Source organism: Lupinus angustifolius, chromosome LG09 (genome assembly GCF_001865875.1).
Source record: "Lupinus angustifolius cultivar Tanjil chromosome LG09, LupAngTanjil_v1.0, whole genome shotgun sequence".
Classification (NCBI taxonomy): Eukaryota; Viridiplantae; Streptophyta; class Magnoliopsida; order Fabales; family Fabaceae; genus Lupinus; species Lupinus angustifolius.
The window spans coordinates 19,330,750-19,353,052 of NC_032017.1; the positions used below are offsets into that span (position 1 = coordinate 19,330,750).

At 32.2% G+C, this 22,303-nt stretch overlaps 3 protein-coding genes across 4 annotated transcripts; 2 read left to right on the top strand and 1 right to left on the bottom strand.

Moving 5' to 3' along the window:
• Window positions 1,956-8,752, top strand: LOC109357022. Its single transcript, XM_019600705.1, has 9 exons — window positions 1,956-2,271; window positions 2,826-5,048; window positions 5,226-5,343; window positions 5,463-5,551; window positions 6,405-6,649; window positions 7,305-7,391; window positions 7,521-7,620; window positions 8,090-8,297; window positions 8,393-8,752. Exons 1-9 carry the CDS (start codon window positions 2,161-2,163, stop codon window positions 8,521-8,523), a joined length of 3,312 nt encoding a protein of 1,103 aa, XP_019456250.1. The 5' UTR covers window positions 1,956-2,160; the 3' UTR covers window positions 8,524-8,752.
• Window positions 8,958-13,860, bottom strand: LOC109357023 (asparagine synthetase [glutamine-hydrolyzing] 1-like). Of its 2 annotated transcripts, XM_019600706.1 has the most exons (13): window positions 13,653-13,859; window positions 12,286-12,424; window positions 11,907-12,002; window positions 11,608-11,749; window positions 11,291-11,481; window positions 11,013-11,174; window positions 10,652-10,732; window positions 10,329-10,550; window positions 10,096-10,230; window positions 9,925-10,005; window positions 9,763-9,849; window positions 9,563-9,670; window positions 8,958-9,346 (listed from the first exon to the last, which is right to left on the bottom strand). In XM_019600706.1, exons 1-13 carry the CDS (start codon window positions 13,730-13,732, stop codon window positions 9,119-9,121), a joined length of 1,752 nt encoding a protein of 583 aa, XP_019456251.1. In that variant the 5' UTR covers window positions 13,733-13,859; the 3' UTR covers window positions 8,958-9,118. The 2 variants fall into 2 exon arrangements, with proteins under 2 accessions (XP_019456251.1, XP_019456252.1); XM_019600707.1 differs by lacking the exon at window positions 9,563-9,670 and having other exon boundaries at window positions 8,958-9,355; window positions 13,653-13,860.
• On the top strand, window positions 14,331-16,156 carry LOC109357024 (expansin-A12-like). The gene is made up of 3 exons (XM_019600708.1): window positions 14,331-14,481; window positions 15,162-15,471; window positions 15,583-16,156. Exons 1-3 carry the CDS (start codon window positions 14,337-14,339, stop codon window positions 15,893-15,895), a joined length of 768 nt encoding a protein of 255 aa, XP_019456253.1. The 5' UTR covers window positions 14,331-14,336; the 3' UTR covers window positions 15,896-16,156.

The following is a 22,303-nucleotide window of genomic DNA, read 5'->3' on the forward strand; positions in this document are numbered from 1 at the left end:
ATATTATAAAATTGAATTAATATAAGATGCACGAGTTCAAATAAATCTTATGAGATAAAAAAATTATTAATTAACAAAACAACACGTTAATAACAATTTAATAATGTGAAAATAAATGCAAAAAACTAAAGATATAAATAGATAATAAAATAGGAAATCAACTAGTATTAAAAATGGATATAGCATCCCATACTCAGATATAATTTTGTTTTGTGGAGCCGAAGAGGATACCAACTTTTTTTTGTTTTCTACATGTATATGGGGCTCAAACATTTTTTTCATCCATAAAATTTGAATTCGAAACTTTGCTTAAGATGGATCAAACATCTATCATTTGAACTAACACCTGTTGGTAATTTATTAAATTTATTATTATTATTTTTCGTGTACCTCAACTAAATTCATACGGATCTGTATTTATTGAGAACGTAAGAATTTTTTTATTAAATCATACATGTATAATCATTCACTCCAATATTTTAATGTAGTTTCTTTCTCCAATAACAACGTTATATATATTACTTGTTAGAGTGAAACATGGAAATTAGAGTAGCCAACTGCATGTATAATAATTAATAGTCTTAAATATTATTTTTGTTTCTATAAATTAAATGTGTTGAGATTTGTCGTTGTAAACATAATTTGTTACAAAAAAGTTATTGTGCTTTCTTTAAACACGTATATTTTAAAAATATTTTAAGGGTTAAATAACCATAAAATTTATGTTGGTGTTATATTAACAATAAACATTTAATCGTAATTAATATAACATTTTACTTTATTCGTATAAAAATAGTTCAACCAACTTGTTTCGAGAAAAGTAACATGACTCTATATATTAGTTTGTTATAGAGAAATAGCTACATATCCTCAAAGGAAAAAATAGTTTTTTTACCTAAAAGTATAAATAATAAATACTTTTAATTATTCAAAATGTGGTAAAGGGTACTCAATAGAAAAGAAAAAAAGTAGACTTTCAAATTTGTAGCCTAAAACCAAAAATATATATAAAATAGGATAAAATATTAAATCTGAGTTTCATTCTACAATTATAATATGAGTGATATAGTAACATAAGATATAAAAATGTAAAGTCAAACTTAACAAATTCGATTGAAAATTAAGGAAGTCACTTCTAACATTAATTTTTACACTTTTTAAAATCTTGACAGTCGTTTTACATATTTTCCCCACGTCAAAGATACATAAATATTGGACGTATCTTATTTTATTTTGCCATAATTAATTAAAGGGCTGTGCCAAGATCATAGAAGATACACAATTTGACTGCGATTTACAATGAAATGTGGCTTTCATCCCAAATTGCTTTCAAAACATATCAATTAGACCAAGTTCAAATGCTTGTACCAATCAAACAATCAAACAGCACAAATTTTTTTAATTTAAATATATTTTCTTCAACTAATTACAAATAGATTATACACGAAATAATTGTGAAAAAGAAGGTGTATTCCTTTGAAGTACCCACACCGTCCACTCTCTCGCACCAGATAACTCATTCATTCAATGGAGCAAGAGACATGCACAAAACAAAACAACCAAAGACTACGTGTACGGAGTGCCACGTGGAGCAATGAGACAAATGAGAAGAACAAAACTTAGAATTAATTCTTTATTATACGAACCCAACTAAATTTTATCAAACACCTAAATATGTTAATATGATAATTAATAAAAAATTAAATGAGATATATTATCTATCGCTAGACAAATCATATTAAATCGGTATAGAAACATATAAATTTTTTGGTACAGAATATTTGGGTTCCAAAACTTAATGTGAGGATAAAACACGGAATTCAAATTCTTGTTTGATACCTGATATATTATAACTCAAGAGTGGTGAGAGTAAGTATTGACATTCTCAGTTACAAAAACCGAATCATGAAATAATAATAATAAATAATAATAAATAATAATAAATTAATAATAATATTAAGGATTAAAATAAAAACTTAAAGAACCAAACAATACCTGAGTTTGTTTCTTTGACGTAGCATTTTCAGTTTCAGTTTCAGTTTTTGGATTTGTTTTGTTATCCCTTCATCATTCTTTCATATCTTTTGCATTGTTTTGATCCATTTTTTCGCTTATCTATCCACCATTCTTCTCAGCTTTGACTGTTACCACTGAATTATCATGTCTCAGAATTTTATCATGGCGGTTGATGATGTATATTCTGATGGGACCAGAAAGCGTAAAAGAGGAATGTCTAGGAAAAAGAAGCTTCTTGTTAATGAGAAAGTTGAGGTAATGTTGTTTATTGTCTCTGTTTTTTTACAAAGATATAATCTTTTTTATATTTGAATTTATGGGTTTGTGAATTTTTGTGTGTGCTTTACATTGTGTTCTTTCGGTTTTTCATTTGAGACTTTTTATTTTTTGTAAAATGGGTTACCCAATTGTGCTTGTGTTTTATCTTGTTATATCAATTATCTATGTTTTTATATGGTTTCTGTTGTTTTGTTTGTGTTCGTGTTTTTGTTTATGATCCTTTGATTTCATGTTTGTTGTTGATTCAGGGTTTTCAATAGGATGCACACTTACCCTTTGGATTGTTTGGTTTTTCCGCCTCTTGAATTTTCATTTTTGCCGGTTCACGCAAATTTTGAATTTTGGCACTGTTTATGGTAACAATGTAGAGCGGTAACACAATGTGGAACCAATATGATTTCAAAAATCCCAATATTTCCCTTATTTATCACCCGCCTTTTCGAAATTACTCCTGTGAGAACTGAGAAACATGAATTCTGTGATCTATTGAGCTGAATTTTCCAGTAATTTTTATTTCATTTTGTTTTCAGGTTAGGAGTATGGAAGTGGGGTTTCTAGGTTCATGGAACTCAGGGACAGTTATCCATTGTGGGAGGCAAAAGCGCCATATAAGATATGACAATATTTTAGAAGATGATAGATCAGATTATGTTGTGGAAGTTGTGAAAATTTCTGCTGTTTTGGATGGTGAAAGTGTTAGCTCCTCAGATCGGAATGGACGTGGCATCGTCAGACCAATCCCTCCATTGGTCGAGATTAGGGAATGTGACCTTTCATTTGGTGTCTGTGTTGATGCGAATTATGGGGAAGCTTGGTGGGAAGGAGTTATATTCGATTCTGGTGATGGAACGGAGGAGAGGAGCGTATTCTTCCCGGATCTGGGTGATGAAATGAAGATGAAAGTTCAGCAATTGCGGATCACTCAGGACTGGGATGAAGTTTCTGAGGGTTGGAAGCAAAGAGGAAAATGGGTATTCTTTGAGTTGATTGAAGAGATTGCGAAGGAATCCTATATTCCTGTCTCAATCAAGCAAATTTATTATGACTTAAGGGTAAGAAATTATTTTGACAGAATCCAGGGTTGGACCTGCAGTATCAAGGACTTGTGGAAAGAGCCAGTAATGGAGATCATTAAAGAATACACCGATCTAACAGTATCAGAAGTTTTGCACATCTTAAAGCTTCCAGAAAAACTCTCACAAGAAATAGCAGAGCAACCCTCAGCTAATGCTGATTCAAATGTGGAAGTTGATGAATCACACAAGGCTATTGTGGCCAAATCAAAAATGACCTTCCCAGAGAAGGAAACTTTTGTTCTGGAAGAACATGCATCTCCAGTTCAGGTGGTCATGCCGGAATGTCAAGAGGAAATGTCAGGTATACTCTGCTATGAAAAGAATAGAGAATGTAGTCGCTCTCGTTCTAGGAACATATGTTGGCAACCTGTGGAAATGCCTGAAGTTCACTACTGCCCTGATATTATTGAACAATACCTACTTGGCAGCGAAAGCAAGACCATCAGGGAGCTTTTGAAGGATAATGTAAGAAAGCATCTTGCCTATCTTGGATGGACAATTGAGTTCACTGAAGATAAAACATTAGGGCGATTGCGACGATACAGGTACAAGTCACCTGTTGCTGATACACAGGACCAAGTTGTTTGCAATTCACTGCTCAAAGCATGCAACTATTTGCAAAAGGAGTCAAGCACACACTGTCTGCAGAGTAGGATGCTTACTGACCGGCCCCACGAGGACCAGGGTCAAGATGTTTGTCCTGTGATGCTTGCAACATCACTATCTGTTAAAGATATTGTTGAACCTGAACATTGTCCCGAAGCTGTTGTGAAATATTATTCTTATGCAATAGAGAACCGCTTGGACGATAGAAAAAAATGGAGACTGAAAGCTACAAAGCATCTGTTAGCAGAAGGATGGATCCTTGAGTACCCAAATAGAAACAGAAGGAGAGCATTGTACAAGTCTCCACAAAATGAACATCTGGAAACACTTCAGGATGCATGCAAAGTTTACCTCAGTGTAAACATTCCTAAGTGGATTGTTGCTGGAATGAGAACTCTGAATGTCTCAGCCGTTACCAAGGAAGATGATGATATATTGGAGTGTGTGACCCAATTGTTTCGAAAGGAAACAGAATTCAATACTACAGATCCCTTGACGGAAAGCAGATCAGCTGATAATACAAAGCATAAACGCTTGAAGACTTCAAAGGCCACCCCACCAAAGGGTCAGTACAATAGATCCCTTACACGTGTGCTACAACCACGCAAAAGGGCGCAGACGGTGCTTGCCTCTAGTAGCTCCCTTCCAATACCCCGAAATGTCATATCTTGGTTATTAGATAAAAACATGGTTTTGTCAAGATCCAAGGTCTATTACCGGGCAGATAGAGACAGGGATCCTCCTATGGCTGAAGGGAGGATAACTCGTGATGGAATCAAATGCAGCTGCTGTCACAAGATATATGGTCTTAATGGCTTTGCTACTCATGCTACTGGAAGTATTAACTGCAGCCCTTCTGATAATATCTTTTTGAAGGATGGAAGGTCGCTCTTAGATTGCCAGAAAGAAGTCATGTATGATGACATGGCAAGTGGAACAATAGGAAAACCAAGCACTGATTTGTGTGAAGATGAAAATGAAAATAGTTGTTCTGTTTGCCAATCTGGTGGTGATCTAATTTTATGTGACCAATGCCCGTCTGCATTCCATAAGGAGTGTCTTGGTTTGAAGGTACGTTAACTGTTCTCCTTCTCAATAATACCATACTAAGTGCTATGTTATTGTTATATTTTCTTTTGTTTATTTTGTTCTAGTGATTACTTCAATTCAGTGCTTAGTGCTTACATAGAAATAATTGGTCTTGGACCTAAATTCTTTCCTTGAAATGTTTTCATTCTGCTCGTGTAGGACATCCCTGATGGTGACTGGTTTTGTCCATCATGTCATTGCCCGATTTGCCGCAAAATCACAACGGAAAAAACTGAGGAAGGACGTTTTCTTACGTGCTCTCAGTGTGAATATAAATGTACGCTGATATGTATATTCACTTTGTGTGAGGTGTTTTTTTTTTGTGTGTGTGCATAATTGCAATTGTTTGATTAGCAATGCAATGTTAATGGTATCATATTTTTCAATCCTATGTAGATCATCTTGGATGTCTGAGAAACAGGACAGATCAATCCAGAGGATATCTGCCTTTAGAACAATGTCTGTGTGGAAAAGAGTGTGAACAGGTACATTAAATCCACCTCCCTTTTTTCTTCCATATTTAGAAGAAAATTAATATATCATGCATGAAGAATTGCTAGTTCTGCTTTATCAACCTTTTTTGCCAATAAAAGGCACATCGCTTATTATAACCAACATCGACTTAGGAGTTTAAACATTAAGAAATATGAAAGCAATAACCTAGACAATCAGTTACATAGTCTAGGATCCCCCAATAGCTCTCTATTGCTGCAAATGCATCAGTTAGCCAGGACCTGTCTTCTTTTGCTGGAAAATAAGTGCATAGACAGGAACTGCAACACGATGCTGATGGCATTGAACACAACAAGGGAAGAACAAAGACAGGTCCTGTTCAAGTTGTACACGTGTTTTGCGTGAATATAATATGGATCATTGTGGCCATGTCCGTCTCCCATACGTTTCATGCCAGCATAATGGAAACATCTGCTCACTGATGCTGAATTTGGCAGCGCGGTTCGGTAGAACGAAGTAGCTTAGCCATGGATCTGAAGCCATTATTGAATGCCATGGTAGAAGATTCAAACAAGGCACCAAAAATGCCCTTTTCCCTGCTTTTCCTCTGTCACTGTGTTTCCAGTTTTGCGAATGTTGTTCTGCTTTATCTACTTTCAAGCTGTTTTCTTCTATTAATTCTGATTTTACATTCCTTATAAGCATTACTTTACCATTCTTTATCGCATTGAAATTAAATTATTAATTACTTCACTTCCCCATAATAATTTTGATTAACATGTGCACATGATTCTGGTGATGGTTGTGTAAAGACATGATAAGCAGAAGGAATTTAAGTTCGATGTGACGGTTAATGCGACATCTGCTTGTGTCTATTGTTTGCAGATATACACTGGCCTTAATAAACTATTAGGAAAGCCAATTTTAGTGGGAGGGGACAATCTAACTTGGACATTGCTGAAGTATGTCAACTCTGAGAGTAGTGATGTTCATAATACTACAAATGACTTCTTGGCAGAGTGTTATAGCAAACTCAGTGTTGCAGTTTCAGTGATGCATGAATGTTTTGAGCCCGTACATAGCCCTTCATCTACTAGAGATCTCGCTGAAGATGTTATATTCAGCAGATGGTAAGAAATACTTATACTTCACATTCTTAATATTTTATCAGCATTCTTTGCATATAGTGTTTGAGTCATACTCATAATTCATACTTGAAGCATCCTGAGTGGAATTTTGCACCAATAACTAAGTCTTAATCTCACCTGGTGTGATTGGTTGGATCGAACGATACCATAATGCTCTATTGTAAATAGTGTTTAATTGACAAAACATTGTTCTCTAAATCTTTCCTAATCGTTTCGCCTACAGTTTTTCTTGGCCTCCCTCTGCCTCTAGATATTGGACTAACCTCTATTTGTTCTAATTTTCTTACTAGAGGTTCTAGCGGTCTCCTCCAAGACTTCCATCTTTTCTTCAATAGAAGCTACCTCAACTTTCTCCCTAATGCATTCTTCTCTAATTTTATCTTATATAGTGTGTCTAGTCCTCCAACGTAATATTCTCATCTCTGCTACAAGGGAATTTGTAATCTTTGGATAATCTTGGTAGGTGATTCAGACCATTTGCACATTTTAGTCCCTTCACATTCATACCATTTTCTAAGGGATTGCACCCACCTATCATATTTACATTGTCTGTGGTTATATATCTGACTCTAAATTATGCTGTGTTATTGTTATATTCTTTGGGCCACTTATATCTGTACTTTGGAAAACTTTATAGGTCCAAGTTTCCAAGATCAAACTACCATGGTTTCTACACCATACTTCTGGAGAGAAATGGAGAATTGATTAGTGTGGCAAATATTAGGTAAGTAAAGGATCTATTACTAATAAGTATCAAGTAGTAGGCTTTGCATGATTTTGTCCTTGCATTTCCTGTTGTAGTTTTTTATACTATGTCACTTCATTGTCATGTGTCTTGCCATCACATTTTTAGGGTATATGGAGAGAAGGTGGCAGAAATACCTCTTGTAGGTACAAGATTTGAGTATCGGGGACTTGGAATGTGTCGAATTTTGATGAACGAACTTGAAAAGGTAATCGTAGAATCATACAAATGTGTGTCTTATGCATGCACTTTGGCCAATTTTCTATTATCATCTCTTCTATTTCTCTACTGTATTGTTTTCCGAAGGCGTTAAAGTAAAATTATCACCAATTTTGATCCGATTTCTTATCCTATCATTAATTGTGTCACATATATCAGCTTCTCATCATTGTAATTTCCATTTTGGGCAATCACTTTAACTGCTCAACAATCTGCTTCATAAAGATAAAGAAGCAGGGTTGGACATATGAAGTTGAAGAATTTCCTCCAATCACACAATCCTATATGCCTTTATCCGTTTTTTCCACACGCTTACCTTGCCCTTTTCTCTCCAATAAGTTATTTCTCTTATAATTTTTATCAGTTCTGATGTAGTGTTCATCTTTGTATTGAAATTGGTGGCTTCAATTATCTCAAGTTTGGTATGATTCTCTGACTTGAAATTTTCATTTCACCAGATGCTCATGAATTTGGGAGTGAAGAGGCTAGTTTTGCCTGCTGTTCCTGATACACTAGAAACATGGACTAAGTCCTTTGGTTTTGTGAGGATGACAAGTTCTGAGAGAACACAGTTTTTGGACCATGTTTTCCTAGATTTTCCGGAAACCATCATGTGCCAAAAGTTTTTAACAAGGAGTCCATCACCAGATTCAGATTTAACAACTGGTTTGACTATCTATGATTCTTGCTTTTGAGTTTAAGTAGTGATAATTTTCCTCACTATAATAACTTGATTGCAATTTTGGTGTTTCATATTGCAGAGAACCAGCCTAAAGCACCTGATATTCTATCTGTTAAATGTAGAATTGAGTTTGATAAGTCAAGTTCAGCATCAGAGGAAGACCAAGCAGAAGATATTGATAAAACAAAACAGATAATATGCATAGAATAAGGAAAACAAATAGTGAGGTATTGAACTCAGAAAGAGGAGGAAAACAAATAAAACTTTCAAAGAAAAATTAGGAAGTAGCATCTGAACAAAAAAAATAGATGCACAATTGGTACTTTAGTTGTAATCACTTTATCTTTATGGCCACTGATGTTCTTAGAATTGCTTTTGGCAAGTATTTTTATCTTTATATATAAAAGTAACATTGTTTGGCTCATTCTTTTCATTAGAACTCGAGGTTTTTTATTAATTAGATTATGAGGAAATAAATTGATCTTATTGGCTAAATTGTACTTATTAGTGATATTGTTACAAAAAGTTGCAATCACTCCCTTGTTCTCAGTACTGGGCTTGGTCAGTCCCTATTTCAATCACTTTCTGCTGCTACAATACTTATAATGGAATTTGCATGCATAATAAACTGATAAAAGAAACACTTAGCTTTGAAACCAAATACATTAGATAAGAGTTCAAATCACAACATTCACAATCAAACAACTGCAACATTTTCTGCCTGGATACAAACTAATAATAAGCAGGCAAAATTTGCACTTTTATTATCTTCATTCTTGGCAATTATTCCTTGTCACAGCTCATACTAGCCCTGAATGGCAACACCAAGAGGAGCTTCAGTAGGTATAATCTTCTCATGTTCTACAGATTTGTTGACTGGGTTATTCTGATTGTCATAATCTGAAATGTGCACTCCAAGTGCTGCTCTACCTGAAGGGTCAAGGTTTTTGGACCAGCCAGCATCCCACTCAATAGCTTTCGCCGTGCTACAAGCGACACTCGGTCCTCCAGGAACAGTGAGCCTTGCTGAGTTCTGCAAAACCAAATTAAGGAACACAAGTTTTTGAATCAGCCGCGTGTTAAATTGTGTTGTCTTTTAAGAAACCAAGTCTACCAAAAGCTTAAACTGTTAAGTGGATGAACAAGGCAATTGAATGATTTTATTTATGATATCATGATACTATGATCCGATTATAAATGTAGCATGTCTCCTATAGTTTCAAATTAAGGAGTTCACTGATTAACTTACTTGGGGGAAGAACCTCTCAAAGATCATTCTGTAGTAATAAGCTTCTTTGGTATTTGGGGTGTTATGAGGGAAGATATTACCAGCATTAAGCATCATTTTATCAGTCACCTAGGAGAATATGTCAAAAACCAACTATTAGCAACAGTAATTTTATGATAGCACATTCCTGAATTGTACAAAGAAAGGTTGGATTTTGATACATGTTTTGCAGCATGAGCTTTAAGGCCATCTATCCAACCATAGCCAACTCCATCACTGAATTGTTCCTTCTGCCTGTACAAAATGTGCTGCAAGAAATAAAATGTTTAAATGTTAGTTTAATCTTGATAAAATCTATGACATTGCAGCAAATTACAGAGTACCTTTGGCAGATAAGGATGCTCTTCATCATCAAAAGCCCTCCTCAAAACCCATTTCTCAATGCGCCCTTCATCTCGTTTTATCTGAACATATTAAAAGAGAATACCAGCTTAATAAAACTATGTCCAACTTTAAGTGATGATGCAACCAAATCACATTCTTGTTACTCATACCATTTTGTGCTCAGGGTCAATATTCATTGCCACATTGATAAACTCCTTGTCCAAAAATGGAACTCGGGCTTCTAGACCCCAAGCAAATGTTGACTTATTGGCTCGCTGACAATCATACTGGTGCAGTGCTTTAATCTGCATTTGATAAGCATATCTATTAAGTAATTAACACATGTACTTCAACCCCTTATATTGTTTTGACAATGAGCAATTGAGCATGATAAAACTACGACCTTGCGGCACGTTTCTTGGTGAAACTCTTCCTTGTTAGGTGCCTTGTGGAAGTACAAATACCCTCCAAAAATCTCATCAGATCCTTCACCAGAGATTACCCATTTGACACCAAGGGACTTTATCTTCCGAGACATTAGAAACATAGGTGTGCTTGCTCTAATTGTAGTCACATCATATGTTTCAACATGGTAGATAACATCCCCAATGGCATCTAAACCATCCTGCATACACCATGTTATGAAAGATTGACTATTTATTATGATTTTTGATAAATTGAAGGAGCTCAAATTATGAGGTTAAAAACACTGTTTTATGTAGATACCTGAACAGTGTATTGAAACTCATGGTGGACAGTTCCTAGATAGTCTGCAACCTCTTGAGCAGCCTTCAGATCCGGTGAACCCTACTCAATAAAATATGACTAAGGGTTAAAACAAAATTAAATGTTTGGTTACATACAGTCCCCTACATATGCAATGTCATACAAACTTTTAATCAATGATGTTTTACAAATTAGATTAGATCAGTTGGTTGAACCGGTCACATCCTTAACTAGTTACGCTCTAAGTTCAAACTTTATCCAAATCAACTATGATTTTATCATGGTTCAACTACAAATCTAAAAATCAATTAGCAGTAATAGCCCGTTCGGCTTTTTAACATCACTTTGAATAGATATGCACCTCAAGGCCTACGCAGAATGAATGTAATTTTGATCCCCATTGCTCAGCAGCCTTTGTGGTGCCGAGGTAGCGAGCAGTGATGGACGCAACCAAGGAAGAGTCCAAACCTCCAGATAGTAGGACACCAAAGGGAACATCAGTCATCAACCTTTTAATCACAGCCTGTAATCACATTGACCTTATCAGCTGTTTACTCATGAAAAAGTTTCAAGGCAAAAGGAACTTGTTGGGTGAACTTTCAATTCCTTATATGTACTTAACCTTTTTAAGAATCTTACCTTCTCAAAGGCATGCCTCAAAGCTAGAGGATCATAAGGAGCTGATGGAATAGCCTGAGAGAACCAAGGAGGGTTATACCATCTCCGGAACCCGCTGTCTCTGCTAGAGTACAAGTGACCGGGTGGAAAAACTTCAAAATGTTCACAATCATCATTCAACCCTTTCATTTCTGATGAAATCCACACAGAACCTGTATCACAAAGTAGTGCCAATCCAAACATGTCACAATTTTATTCAAGGGATCAAGTATGTTCAAGTACAAACTTAAAACAAAACACATGAATTGTACTAATTATATTGCAGATTATAGCATTACCATCCAAGCCCCAACCAATGTACAAAGAAGTGACCCCTATAGCATCACGAGCCACTATGTAACTGTTGTCACGAGTATCCAGTAGAACAAATGAAAAGATACCATCCAACATATCCACAAAGTTCTCTCCATGTTCTTCATACTATTGAAAAGATTAACATCAATAACAAAGCAATTTATTAGAACTAATATCAATTAATGAAAGAACCCATGTTCTAAAGTTTCTTTAGATTAATGATAACAATTAATATCATGAACAAGGTTAAATTTAGTTGAAAATAATACTAAACATGACTAACCAGGTGAGCAATAACATCACAGTCACTTCCAGTTCTGAACTTGTGATTAGGAAGTTGTTTTCTGAGTTCTTCATGGTTGTAAATCTCTCCATTTACCTGTTTTTACAATCATGGCAATTTTCAAAAATCATAATTTATTGTGGTTACACATTATAAGCAACAAACACTTGTGTACGAACAAAGATCATATGTCCCAAATGTTGAAACTCGAGACTTATAATAACGGGTCAATTGATGTAAGCTTGTTTTAAAATGGATAAAGTTATATTATTAGATATTTTTAGCTTAGTACAATTACCAACACCATGATAGTATAAAACTAATAACTAAATGAGGTGATGATAAAAAATTATAATTAATGTTGGACATGTTGGTCTACCGTGACAATAATAGATTTGTCTTCATTAAAGAGAGGTTGATCACCAGAAGCAGGATCAACTATTGCCAATCGTTGATGAGCCAAATAGCAGTCACCATGTTGATGAAGCCCACTCCAATCTGGACCACGGTGCTTCAATCTGTGTATAAGTTACATCAACAATCAATGATAATTAGAAATCACAGTGAGATAGATCGGAGTCGAGTTTGTACTTACCCAATTAATGATGAGACCCTATAAAAAGCTTAATCGATCTTATGAGCTAAAGTGTATAAGATATCCATGCATTTTAACTAGTTAAAGATAGTATACATTTACTTATTCACTTTAAACTACTCCAACATGATTCAAAGGATCTTTATCCAATGTCTAAAAATATATCATGCAACTCTAAGACCAATTAGCCCCTTATAATATTTATTTTTCAATCTTTATTCTTTTTTGGTTTTAATTAAAAATGGCCAATAATTGCATTTCAACATGGACCCCACACGCCATTTGTTTATCTTAATCTGACTGAGTGATCTGATTAGAATATATTTCATTTATTTGTCACCTATCTTATCAAAGGTCTTGTTCAGATGGGAATCCCGCAAAATTAAATGGATATTTGGTATCTATACCGCCACTAAGCAATTAAGCTAATGTCACAGTTGCACATCAATTATAATTTATATTCCTTTTTAAATACACCATATTAATTCTATTCTACAATTATATTGGTAGAGAAAAAGATGTATGTACTGATAGTGTACAAGATTTATATAATGTTATTGTATCATCCATCATTGATATTTAATTATTGTTAACTTTTCAAAAAAAATAATCCAAATAAAGAGTGGATAATAATGTGCATATATATAAATCTTTATACTGCCTGTATACAGATTTTACACTCATATTGTTATACTCATGTAACATAAAATCAGATCACGTGTCAAATATTTATCCATTAAGATTATTGCATTTTAGCCAATTATAAAAAATTTAATAAATTAAATGAGACAACATATATAAAATAGTTGTTAAAAATTTATTTATATTGTGACCCAGCACTCTCCAGCTACCAGGGAAGTTATATTATTACTAGAATATGAGAAGAGTATAAAATTACAAAGGAGATATTGCGTTTTGAACTAAAACATTAAGACATTAGTTCTATGAGTTTTTTCTAGTTATAATTATTTCTAGTCAGATGAAGTATAATAGTATGAAGGATAGATTACAGTGATTTGGCTTATTAACACAAATTTGAATACTCGTATAACCTTATTTTTAAAAAACAAAGCGAAATAGTTTGTTTTATATGTAAAATGAAAGTTAGAATAGAAATAATAAGAAAGTTAAAAGTAGTAAAGAATGATTGCCTGCGAGAAAGCTCAAGGACACGAACCCTTGTAGGTTGGGAGGTATGAGAGCAACCAAGCAAAGCAAGTATACCACACATTATGGTATTATGGTATTATGGTATAAGGTTATGTGATGGAACAAGAATGTAATATAATGAATGAAGTGAAAAAGATAAGAGAACTTAAGGAAATAAAGACACAATGTCTTAGTACAACCAACACTTCTCCTAACACGTATTTATAGCAACCACGGGGTTTTCGTTTTCCATCAAACGTAAATTTTACAAATGCTTTTTAGAAACAAAGGAAATGTTTGCATTTCTGTATACCGCTACAGTTTAATAAAAGTATTATTTTAGAAAGTTTTTTATAAATAAATATAAGTCACTTTATATTTATGTGGCCTTACATAATATCATTCATCATTATATTATATATATTTTCCCTATATATTTCCATAAGAGTGTAATATTTTGTACTATCAGTATAAAGATTTATATATATCCATTTTTATTACTCTTTTAAAATTTTAATAATGATTAAAAATAAATAGTAGATAATAAATTAATAATGTATAAAACTTTTAAATTGTGAGTAGATACGTTTTTTCTCTTTAAATAAACCTTTCATTTATCCCATTAGTGAATGAAATGGTAATTTTCAAATGTTAATATATATATATATATATAGTTTAGTGAGAAAATGAGGCATCTTGTGATTTATTCAAGTTTTCTTTTGTATATTTTGTTTGCTCTCGCTGCATTTAGAATCCACGTACAAGCTAACGGTAATTGGCTTAACGCTCATGCAACGTTCTATGGGGCCAATCTAAGTCCCACTAGCCTTGGTAAGACTCATTGTTATACTAGTAGGAATCGTAAGTTATGTATGAATATTAGTTTACATTTTATTAGTGTGTGAATTTGGATCCCTAGATCAATGTGAGAACATTGTATTTGGGTTAATTAGTTATACGTAGACTCAACATAATGAACATATAGTTGAATAGTATTTTAAATAAAATAATATGTGAAAATTTTAAAATTTTAACGATTCAAAATTTATATTACTTTTAAATTAGAGAATATCTCAGCTCCATCAACATTCAATTCACCTATTTTTTTAATAATAATGCAATACAATAATACAAGTATACAATACATAACATACATTATATCAACTAATTGTGCCAAATGTCAATTATAAGTTCTCCATTACGAAGTGAACTGCACATACTACCGATATACCATACACTTATACATGAAATTCAGCCTTCATTATTCCTTGCTTATAGCATGAAGCAAATATTTTGTTGGATGGGGATCATTTGGTATACCCACCCAATTAAAAAATTAAATTTAATTATAAAGATTAATTATAGTAACAAAAATTAATATTTTTATATTATTTTATAGTAATAGAAAAATTATAATATATGGGACAGAAATTTTTTGGGACTATATCCTATTTTGTTCTTTATTTTGGAATTGAATTTTGTGTCTAATTAAATGTTGCATAAATTTCCAGGGGGAGCTTGTGGGTATGATGATACCTTCCATGCTGGTTTTGGGGTGAACACTGCGGCAGTGAGCACCATGCTTTTCAGAGGTGGTGAGGTTTGTGGTGCTTGCTACCAAGTGATATGTGACTACAGGTTAGACCCAAAGTGGTGCCTTAGAAGCAGAAGTGTGACTGTAACTGCCACTAACTTTTGCCCTCCAAACAACCATGGAGGGTGGTGTGACCCTCCTCACCATCACTTCGATATGTCTATGCCTGCTTTCTTTCGCATTGCACGACAAGGCAATGAAGGCATTGTTCCAGTCCTTTATAAAAGGTAAATAATAAAAAGAAAACTGTTTGAACTAAATATATACTTGGTAGCATGAAATTTTGATTGGTCCATGAACTCATAATTTTATGTGTTCATTTACATGATGAATTAAAGGGTGGGATGCAAAAGAAGAGGGGGAGTAAGGTTCACGTTGAAGGGGCAATCAAATTTCAACATGGTGATGATAACCAACGTTGGTGGGAGTGGAGAAGTGAAAGGCGTGTGGATCAGAGGATCAAGAAGTGGAGCATGGTTACCATTGCACAGAAACTGGGGTGCTAACTGGCAAAGCAATGCAGATCTCAGAAACCAAAGGCTTTCATTCAAGATCACATTGGTTGATGGAAAGACACTCATCTTTCTCAATGTGGTTCCTTCTTCTTGGAGATTTGGACAGACTTTTGCATCCAGGAATCAGTTCTTTTAGTTAACCTCTCATGATCTGTAAAATAATGACATCAAACATATATGTCACAACCATGCCAATTTTATAAGGCTGGAGTGGAGGATACATATATCTATATATATTATATATGATATTGTTTTAGTTTTTTTAATTGATATTGTTTCAGAGATCAATTCAATAATTCAGTAACTACTTTATTTATGTTCTGCATGTGCAGAATCAAATGTGTGTCTGTACTTTGTTAATTCTCCAAATGTTGGGAGAGTTATCTATGTTTATGCAGAATCAAATGTGGGTTTTTACTTTGCTTATGCTACCTCCCTTCTTTGTTTTAGCTGCACAGCAAGTCAAACTTAAGCTTAGTTCATTAAAAAATGTATTACTTTTAAACTCAATTTGTGTTCAATATAAGTTATTTTTTCAGCTCAAATTCTATACTCAATTTGAATTAGTGAATTGATTAATTTGACTCATCAATTCAAATTGATTTAGTTTTGGTAGGAGTTCGTGAACTATTTAATTTAAATAGTTAAATTATTTTGTCAATTTATCAATTAGGCTCATTTTATTTATTTAATATATATAAATTTAGAAATTATATATATATATATATATATATATATATATATATATATATGATAAATTTAAGAGTTGCTAACTCTAACCTAATTTTCTTAATATGTGAGAATTTGTTATAAACACCTTATATATAGGGAAGAATGGAGTATGTGGAGATAATTATGTTAACAAATATCTTAATGATATTGTTTAAAGAATATTAATTTTATAATCATTCTTGGAAATAGGACTTAAACAAAAATTTAAGTGTTATGACATATTGGTTAACTAAGTTAAATGAGAAGTTTGATATTGGAAAGTGGGTTGAAAAGTGTTGTTGGGATTGAATTTTCAACAATGAATTGTATAATTTATATTCCTAAAACAATATTCCGCATTGTTAAACAATACTTACCACATAACTAGTATTATAGAAATGTTATTAAATCCATATTGATAATCAAATTGGTGAAAGTCACTAGTAGTTATGGGATCTATCAAGCCCAATCAAGTAGCTGCAGTGAAAATGCATATACTCAAAAAAAAAAACTTTTGCTTTTTCACTCTTCACATATAAGGCTTCTTTATACACATACTTTATATCTTTTTCCATAAGTAAATGTATTAAAAAGGTAAGAAGTGCCAACTCAATTACATGTTGCAAGATATCTACTAACATGTTTGTAGATACTCTGTGCTTGCATACATATACTTTTACTTTATGATACTTAAGTATTTAGTTTTTATATATTTAGAGAATTATAACTTTTTTTATTAAGTGTATTTTATATTAATTTTTTCTTATCCTATTTGCTATAATTTATATTACATTTTTTGTATTTATTCAATTTAAGATGAGAGATATGATTAATGTGCTTGTGGTAATTATCTACTATTACATCATTTTATATAGAAATTAAAAAATATTAAAAGGACAACATGAAAGAGAATCATATTTTGTCCTAATAGATAATTATATAGAAAGAGAACCATTCTGTGACACCTCATCAAATCTGAACCTGTTGTTGTCATTCAATGTATATTTGCCGCGTTTCCATGTGGAAACGGATAAGAACCATACCTAATTTTATCATCTTCTTCTCTTTCAATATTCAAATATAAACAAAACTTCAATGAAATAGGAATCAGTAAATATCCCAATCGAATAAAAACAATAAGATTAGTTGTTAGTCTAAAATCATGTAGCACACAGTACAAGACAGAATATTCGAGCACTTATCCTTTTTGGCAACCACATATAATACATGTTTTGTGAATTTTAGTAAATTTTTCTTTAACAATAAGACAACTCCAGATTAACCTTTAAGGGCAAAGAATATGTCTTTTAAATGAGTTTTTTCTATATCAATAAAAAGAATCTCATATATATGGCAGGATCAATTATAAACGTTGTGCAAATGAAACCCAACTCAACTATTTACCCATTGCATAAGAAATTCATCTATTGTTTACTCTCTATGCTTTTAGTGACTTTTACCCATATACTTGGTTAATTCACATTCGTGTTTTATTTCCATGGTAAAAGAAATAAGAAGAAAAAAAACAGAACTCCTTTTCCAAAATACGACCAAGTCCTTGTCCATTGAATGAATTAGTCATCTATGGTACTTGTGGAAAACACCTCTTCAGCAATATCGTTCTTTTGCATCGCAATCTTAGTGACTTCTAGAGGTTACGTAGAGTTCTTTTTCCACTATTTGGTTGCAATTTATTGTGTGGTTCTCACATTTTAAGAATGAATTATGACCTTTGGTATGTCTATTAAGTGATTACATTAGTTGTCCTACAAATTAAGTCACATTGCATGTACCATTGACTCATGATTGGTTAAAAAAAATTAATAATTGACTATTTTTTAACCAATCACAACAAATGATTAATGACGTAGTACATCAAATGTGTACTCGTCTATTAGGTAGTTGTTTAGTTTTTAAGAGAGTTAAAGAAATAAAAGAAAAGATTTGAAAACATGAAATATATTTATGAGGTAATTCAAAATACTTATTTTGGACTAGACTGTGATTAGGGAGCCTCCAACCATTGGGAGTTCCATTCATCTAAGAGTCACAAGTGAGACCCAACATCTTGAACCAAAACATTAAGACATTAGTTTCATGAACATTTCCTACTTATAAACTATTTCACTCTTCCACGCATATCCAATGTGAGACTTCACACTTGAATAAGAATTTAAAATCTGTGCACTGACAGTGTAAAGTTTTTACACTATTAGCATATCATCCGTCATTGATTTGTATTACTTTTGTTTCAGAGTCAATGGTGGTTAATAAATCAATGATGAATGATTGAGTGTCAGTGTAAAAAATATTTACACTATCAGTGTATACATATTAAATCCCTTGAATAAACCCAACTATCTTTATATTAATTTCCCTAACGGATCCACTATTTCTGAATAGATTGATTGACAAAGACACTCTCAACTCCTTAATTTATTTCCCTTCTTGTATGTACAAATGTAATTTTAGCTCAGCTCTAAATAGAATAGTGAGTTAGCTCAATGAGTAGATATTTTTTAAGAGTAAACATAAACAGTTACAATTATTCTTTTCCTACAGAAGAGAAGAAGGTGTAAAAATATATAAAATTGTTTCATAGAAAAATTTTCTCATTTCTTAGAAATAATAGGACACCCTAATACTCAAGTGTCTAGATTAACAGAAGTTGGTAATTGGAATATATTTGATTTCCTTTGAATAATATTACAGGTTTGAGTATTATGGCTTGAAAGAACTCCCACAACAATATGATTATCTCATTGGAAGATATTTGTAGTAGAGTTTAAAATTTAAAAAAATTATTCCTCATTCATTTATATTACTTTTGTTTGTGAATCAATGATAATTAACATATAAGTTGTGCATGATTTATTAACAGTGTAAAAATTATTTATAGTAGATAGATTCCAACTAAACCGAGATAAAGGCATAAAAGTGATAATCTAGTTGCTGTTATCTGTGCACATGGAAACAATGAGTTATTGTGTCATTGCTTGATTTCAATAATTTTATTTTATGTGATTATTTATTTGAGCAAATGAATCAAAGGGATGACATAATCTTTAATCTCTGACCTCTTATCGTTTTTTCTATGAAGATCTTTTATCTTTAATCTGAAAGTGTGGGTATGCCTAAAACACAAATAAGCAAATACAATAATAGGCAACGACCCAAATTATTGGCCAAACCACCAATATATACTACATCAGACACAAAGCCGAAGAAGCTCTAAGCCCATGATTTTCCAAACAAAAATTAATATTTAAAGCATACCTAACGTAAGTTTATTCTAAATAAAAATCAGAAGTGAATATTTGTTTAGACCATAGTAATTATGTTTTTAAAATTTATTGTAATGGTTTGATCAGTGTAATTGGAATATAGTTGTAACATGCAACGTTTCTGGTTTTTGTTTTGTGTGATAAAATTTATAATGTTTCATGTTGAAATATACAAAGGGAATAAAGTATCTCATGATGTAAGGAGATAAGTTATCTCTTTACAAATACTAAAAATATGACATGTGTCATATTTAATCATTTTCTATAAAAAAATATTTTTAAAACAAAACAAAATAGTACACATATCACGTTTTTACTTAATAGGAGACATAAATTATCTTTGGTATGAGCATATATTTTACTTTCATCCATCCATAAAATGATTTTAGAACATGCTTCAATATTGACCTCTCATGACACTCATATAGTCATATTATCCTTTACACATATAGTGATTCAGTTTTATCTCCATATGCCCAAAAATTAGGACATGTGTGCATTCTAACAAGATATGGCAGTTGAGGGGTCTCATCTTGTTCCTTCATTTGTGCTAAGGATGAAAAAAGGTTAGGTTGATAATTAAGCTTATTCACTTGTACTGTAAATCAGATTTGAGTGTCATTTATAGCTGTATATAAGGAAGCAATGTTTCTTGTACAACATAACAGGAACATCATTTGATGTTCTTGCTTTTTATGATGATTTTTGTTAAATTGCATGTATATAAAGAAAATAAATCAAAAGATAAAAATGGATATATATAATTTCAAATTTTGATGTGTAAATAATTCACCTCACAATCATGTAAGAACTTATTTTATGCTTGTTTTAACTCATCTTATCAATTAAGTGCTTATGTGAGTGTTTGGAAGAACATCTAGAAATGGTTTGCAACATAACAAAATCATGATTCCATTTTGTAGGAAATTTGTGTATAATAATGATAGTAGATAAATATTCAAAAGAATGGGAGGTGGGTCCTGCACTTATTGGATCAGGTTCCTTCTTTTTTTTATCAATCGATACATTTTTTTGTTTTAAAAAACTAATATGCGAAACAATGGTAATGAAAATAGTAATAAACATATAATTAAAATATTCGATGTTATTAAGATTGCTTCGTGAACTCATGAGTTGGTATTCAATCTTTTATTGATGATTAGTTTAACTATGAACCCCATATATGGTACTAATTTTATTTTTACATTTATAAAGTTAATTTTATATAAACATTTATATCTTGAGCTTTCATGCTGTGTGTCTCACAGAATCACATATTTAAGCTTATCCCTTTTGTCTTGGTAAACGTTTTGCTATCCTCAATTAAAAACTATATTATCTTGAAAAATTATTGAGCTAGTGGATTACAAATGGGAATGGGTGCCCTCGAATATAGGAAATTTTAGTATCATATACCAAACATAAAGAATATTTAATGAATGGATGAAGTAAAACATGCAGATGAGCTTGATCAACTATATCTCTCCATATATATATATATACATATAACTAGTAATATTTACATATAATGAACATTATTTTTAAGACCAGAGGGTAACCTCCTGTTAAAAGCTAGAGATTAACCTATTTGAACTTCTTCAATTTCTAAAATGTGGTTGACATAAAGTGGGGATGCAATAACCCATATGTTACTATTGACAAAGAACCCTTGTTGTTTGTTATCCCTTGAGGATATCGTCATTGCCTTCAAATGCATAAATAAACAAAGAAAATAGTTATGTTGATAGGGTACGCTCCAACAAATCACACTCATGGCCATGAAAACCAAAGTAGAAGAAGCCCCACAAATAATAACGGCGATACGTTGAAGTTGCGTGTATAACAACACCGGCAGTGGGATATAAATAACTTATTTAGGGGTTTTAATCACTTTATATATTTTTAATAAGGTTGTGGTTTTTGAAAAATTATTACATTTTATTTTGTACTACCAATGATATTATTTACTTTTTTTGCGTAAATAATTAATATATTTCGAGATTTGTGGATGCATCTTCCAATAAATATTACTCACAGATATCGAACTCTCGATATTAAGAATCCAGTGAGACCTTACACCATTATATCAACCCTGGTTGAAAAATTATTACATCATTTAGGATTAATGATTACAACTAAATCTTCTCTCGTAGGAGTGGTAGTAAGTCATATTTTTGTAAAACCAAAACTTAAAATCATTTTTATTGTTTTGAAAATTATGGTGAACTTTGTTTTGAAAGAAAAGATATTTCAGTTCAACTTTTTGGCAAAGAAGGTTTGTTTAAAAAAAAATACTATTTGAAGACTAGAAATGAGAAAGTCAACGACCTAAGAGGGGGTAAAATTATAAGCACCGGTGACATGGAAATGATAAATTTGTATTTCTTTTAAGGAAATATGATATGAAAATAGTAAACATGTAACTTTTGGATTTTTTTTTCACTAAGAAGTGGCAAGTGGTAGTTTTTCTGAAAAAAAGAGAGAAGTGATGGAAGGCTTTGTTGTATAGTTATTTTTGAGGAGGGAGGGAAAACATTTTGGAACCATAA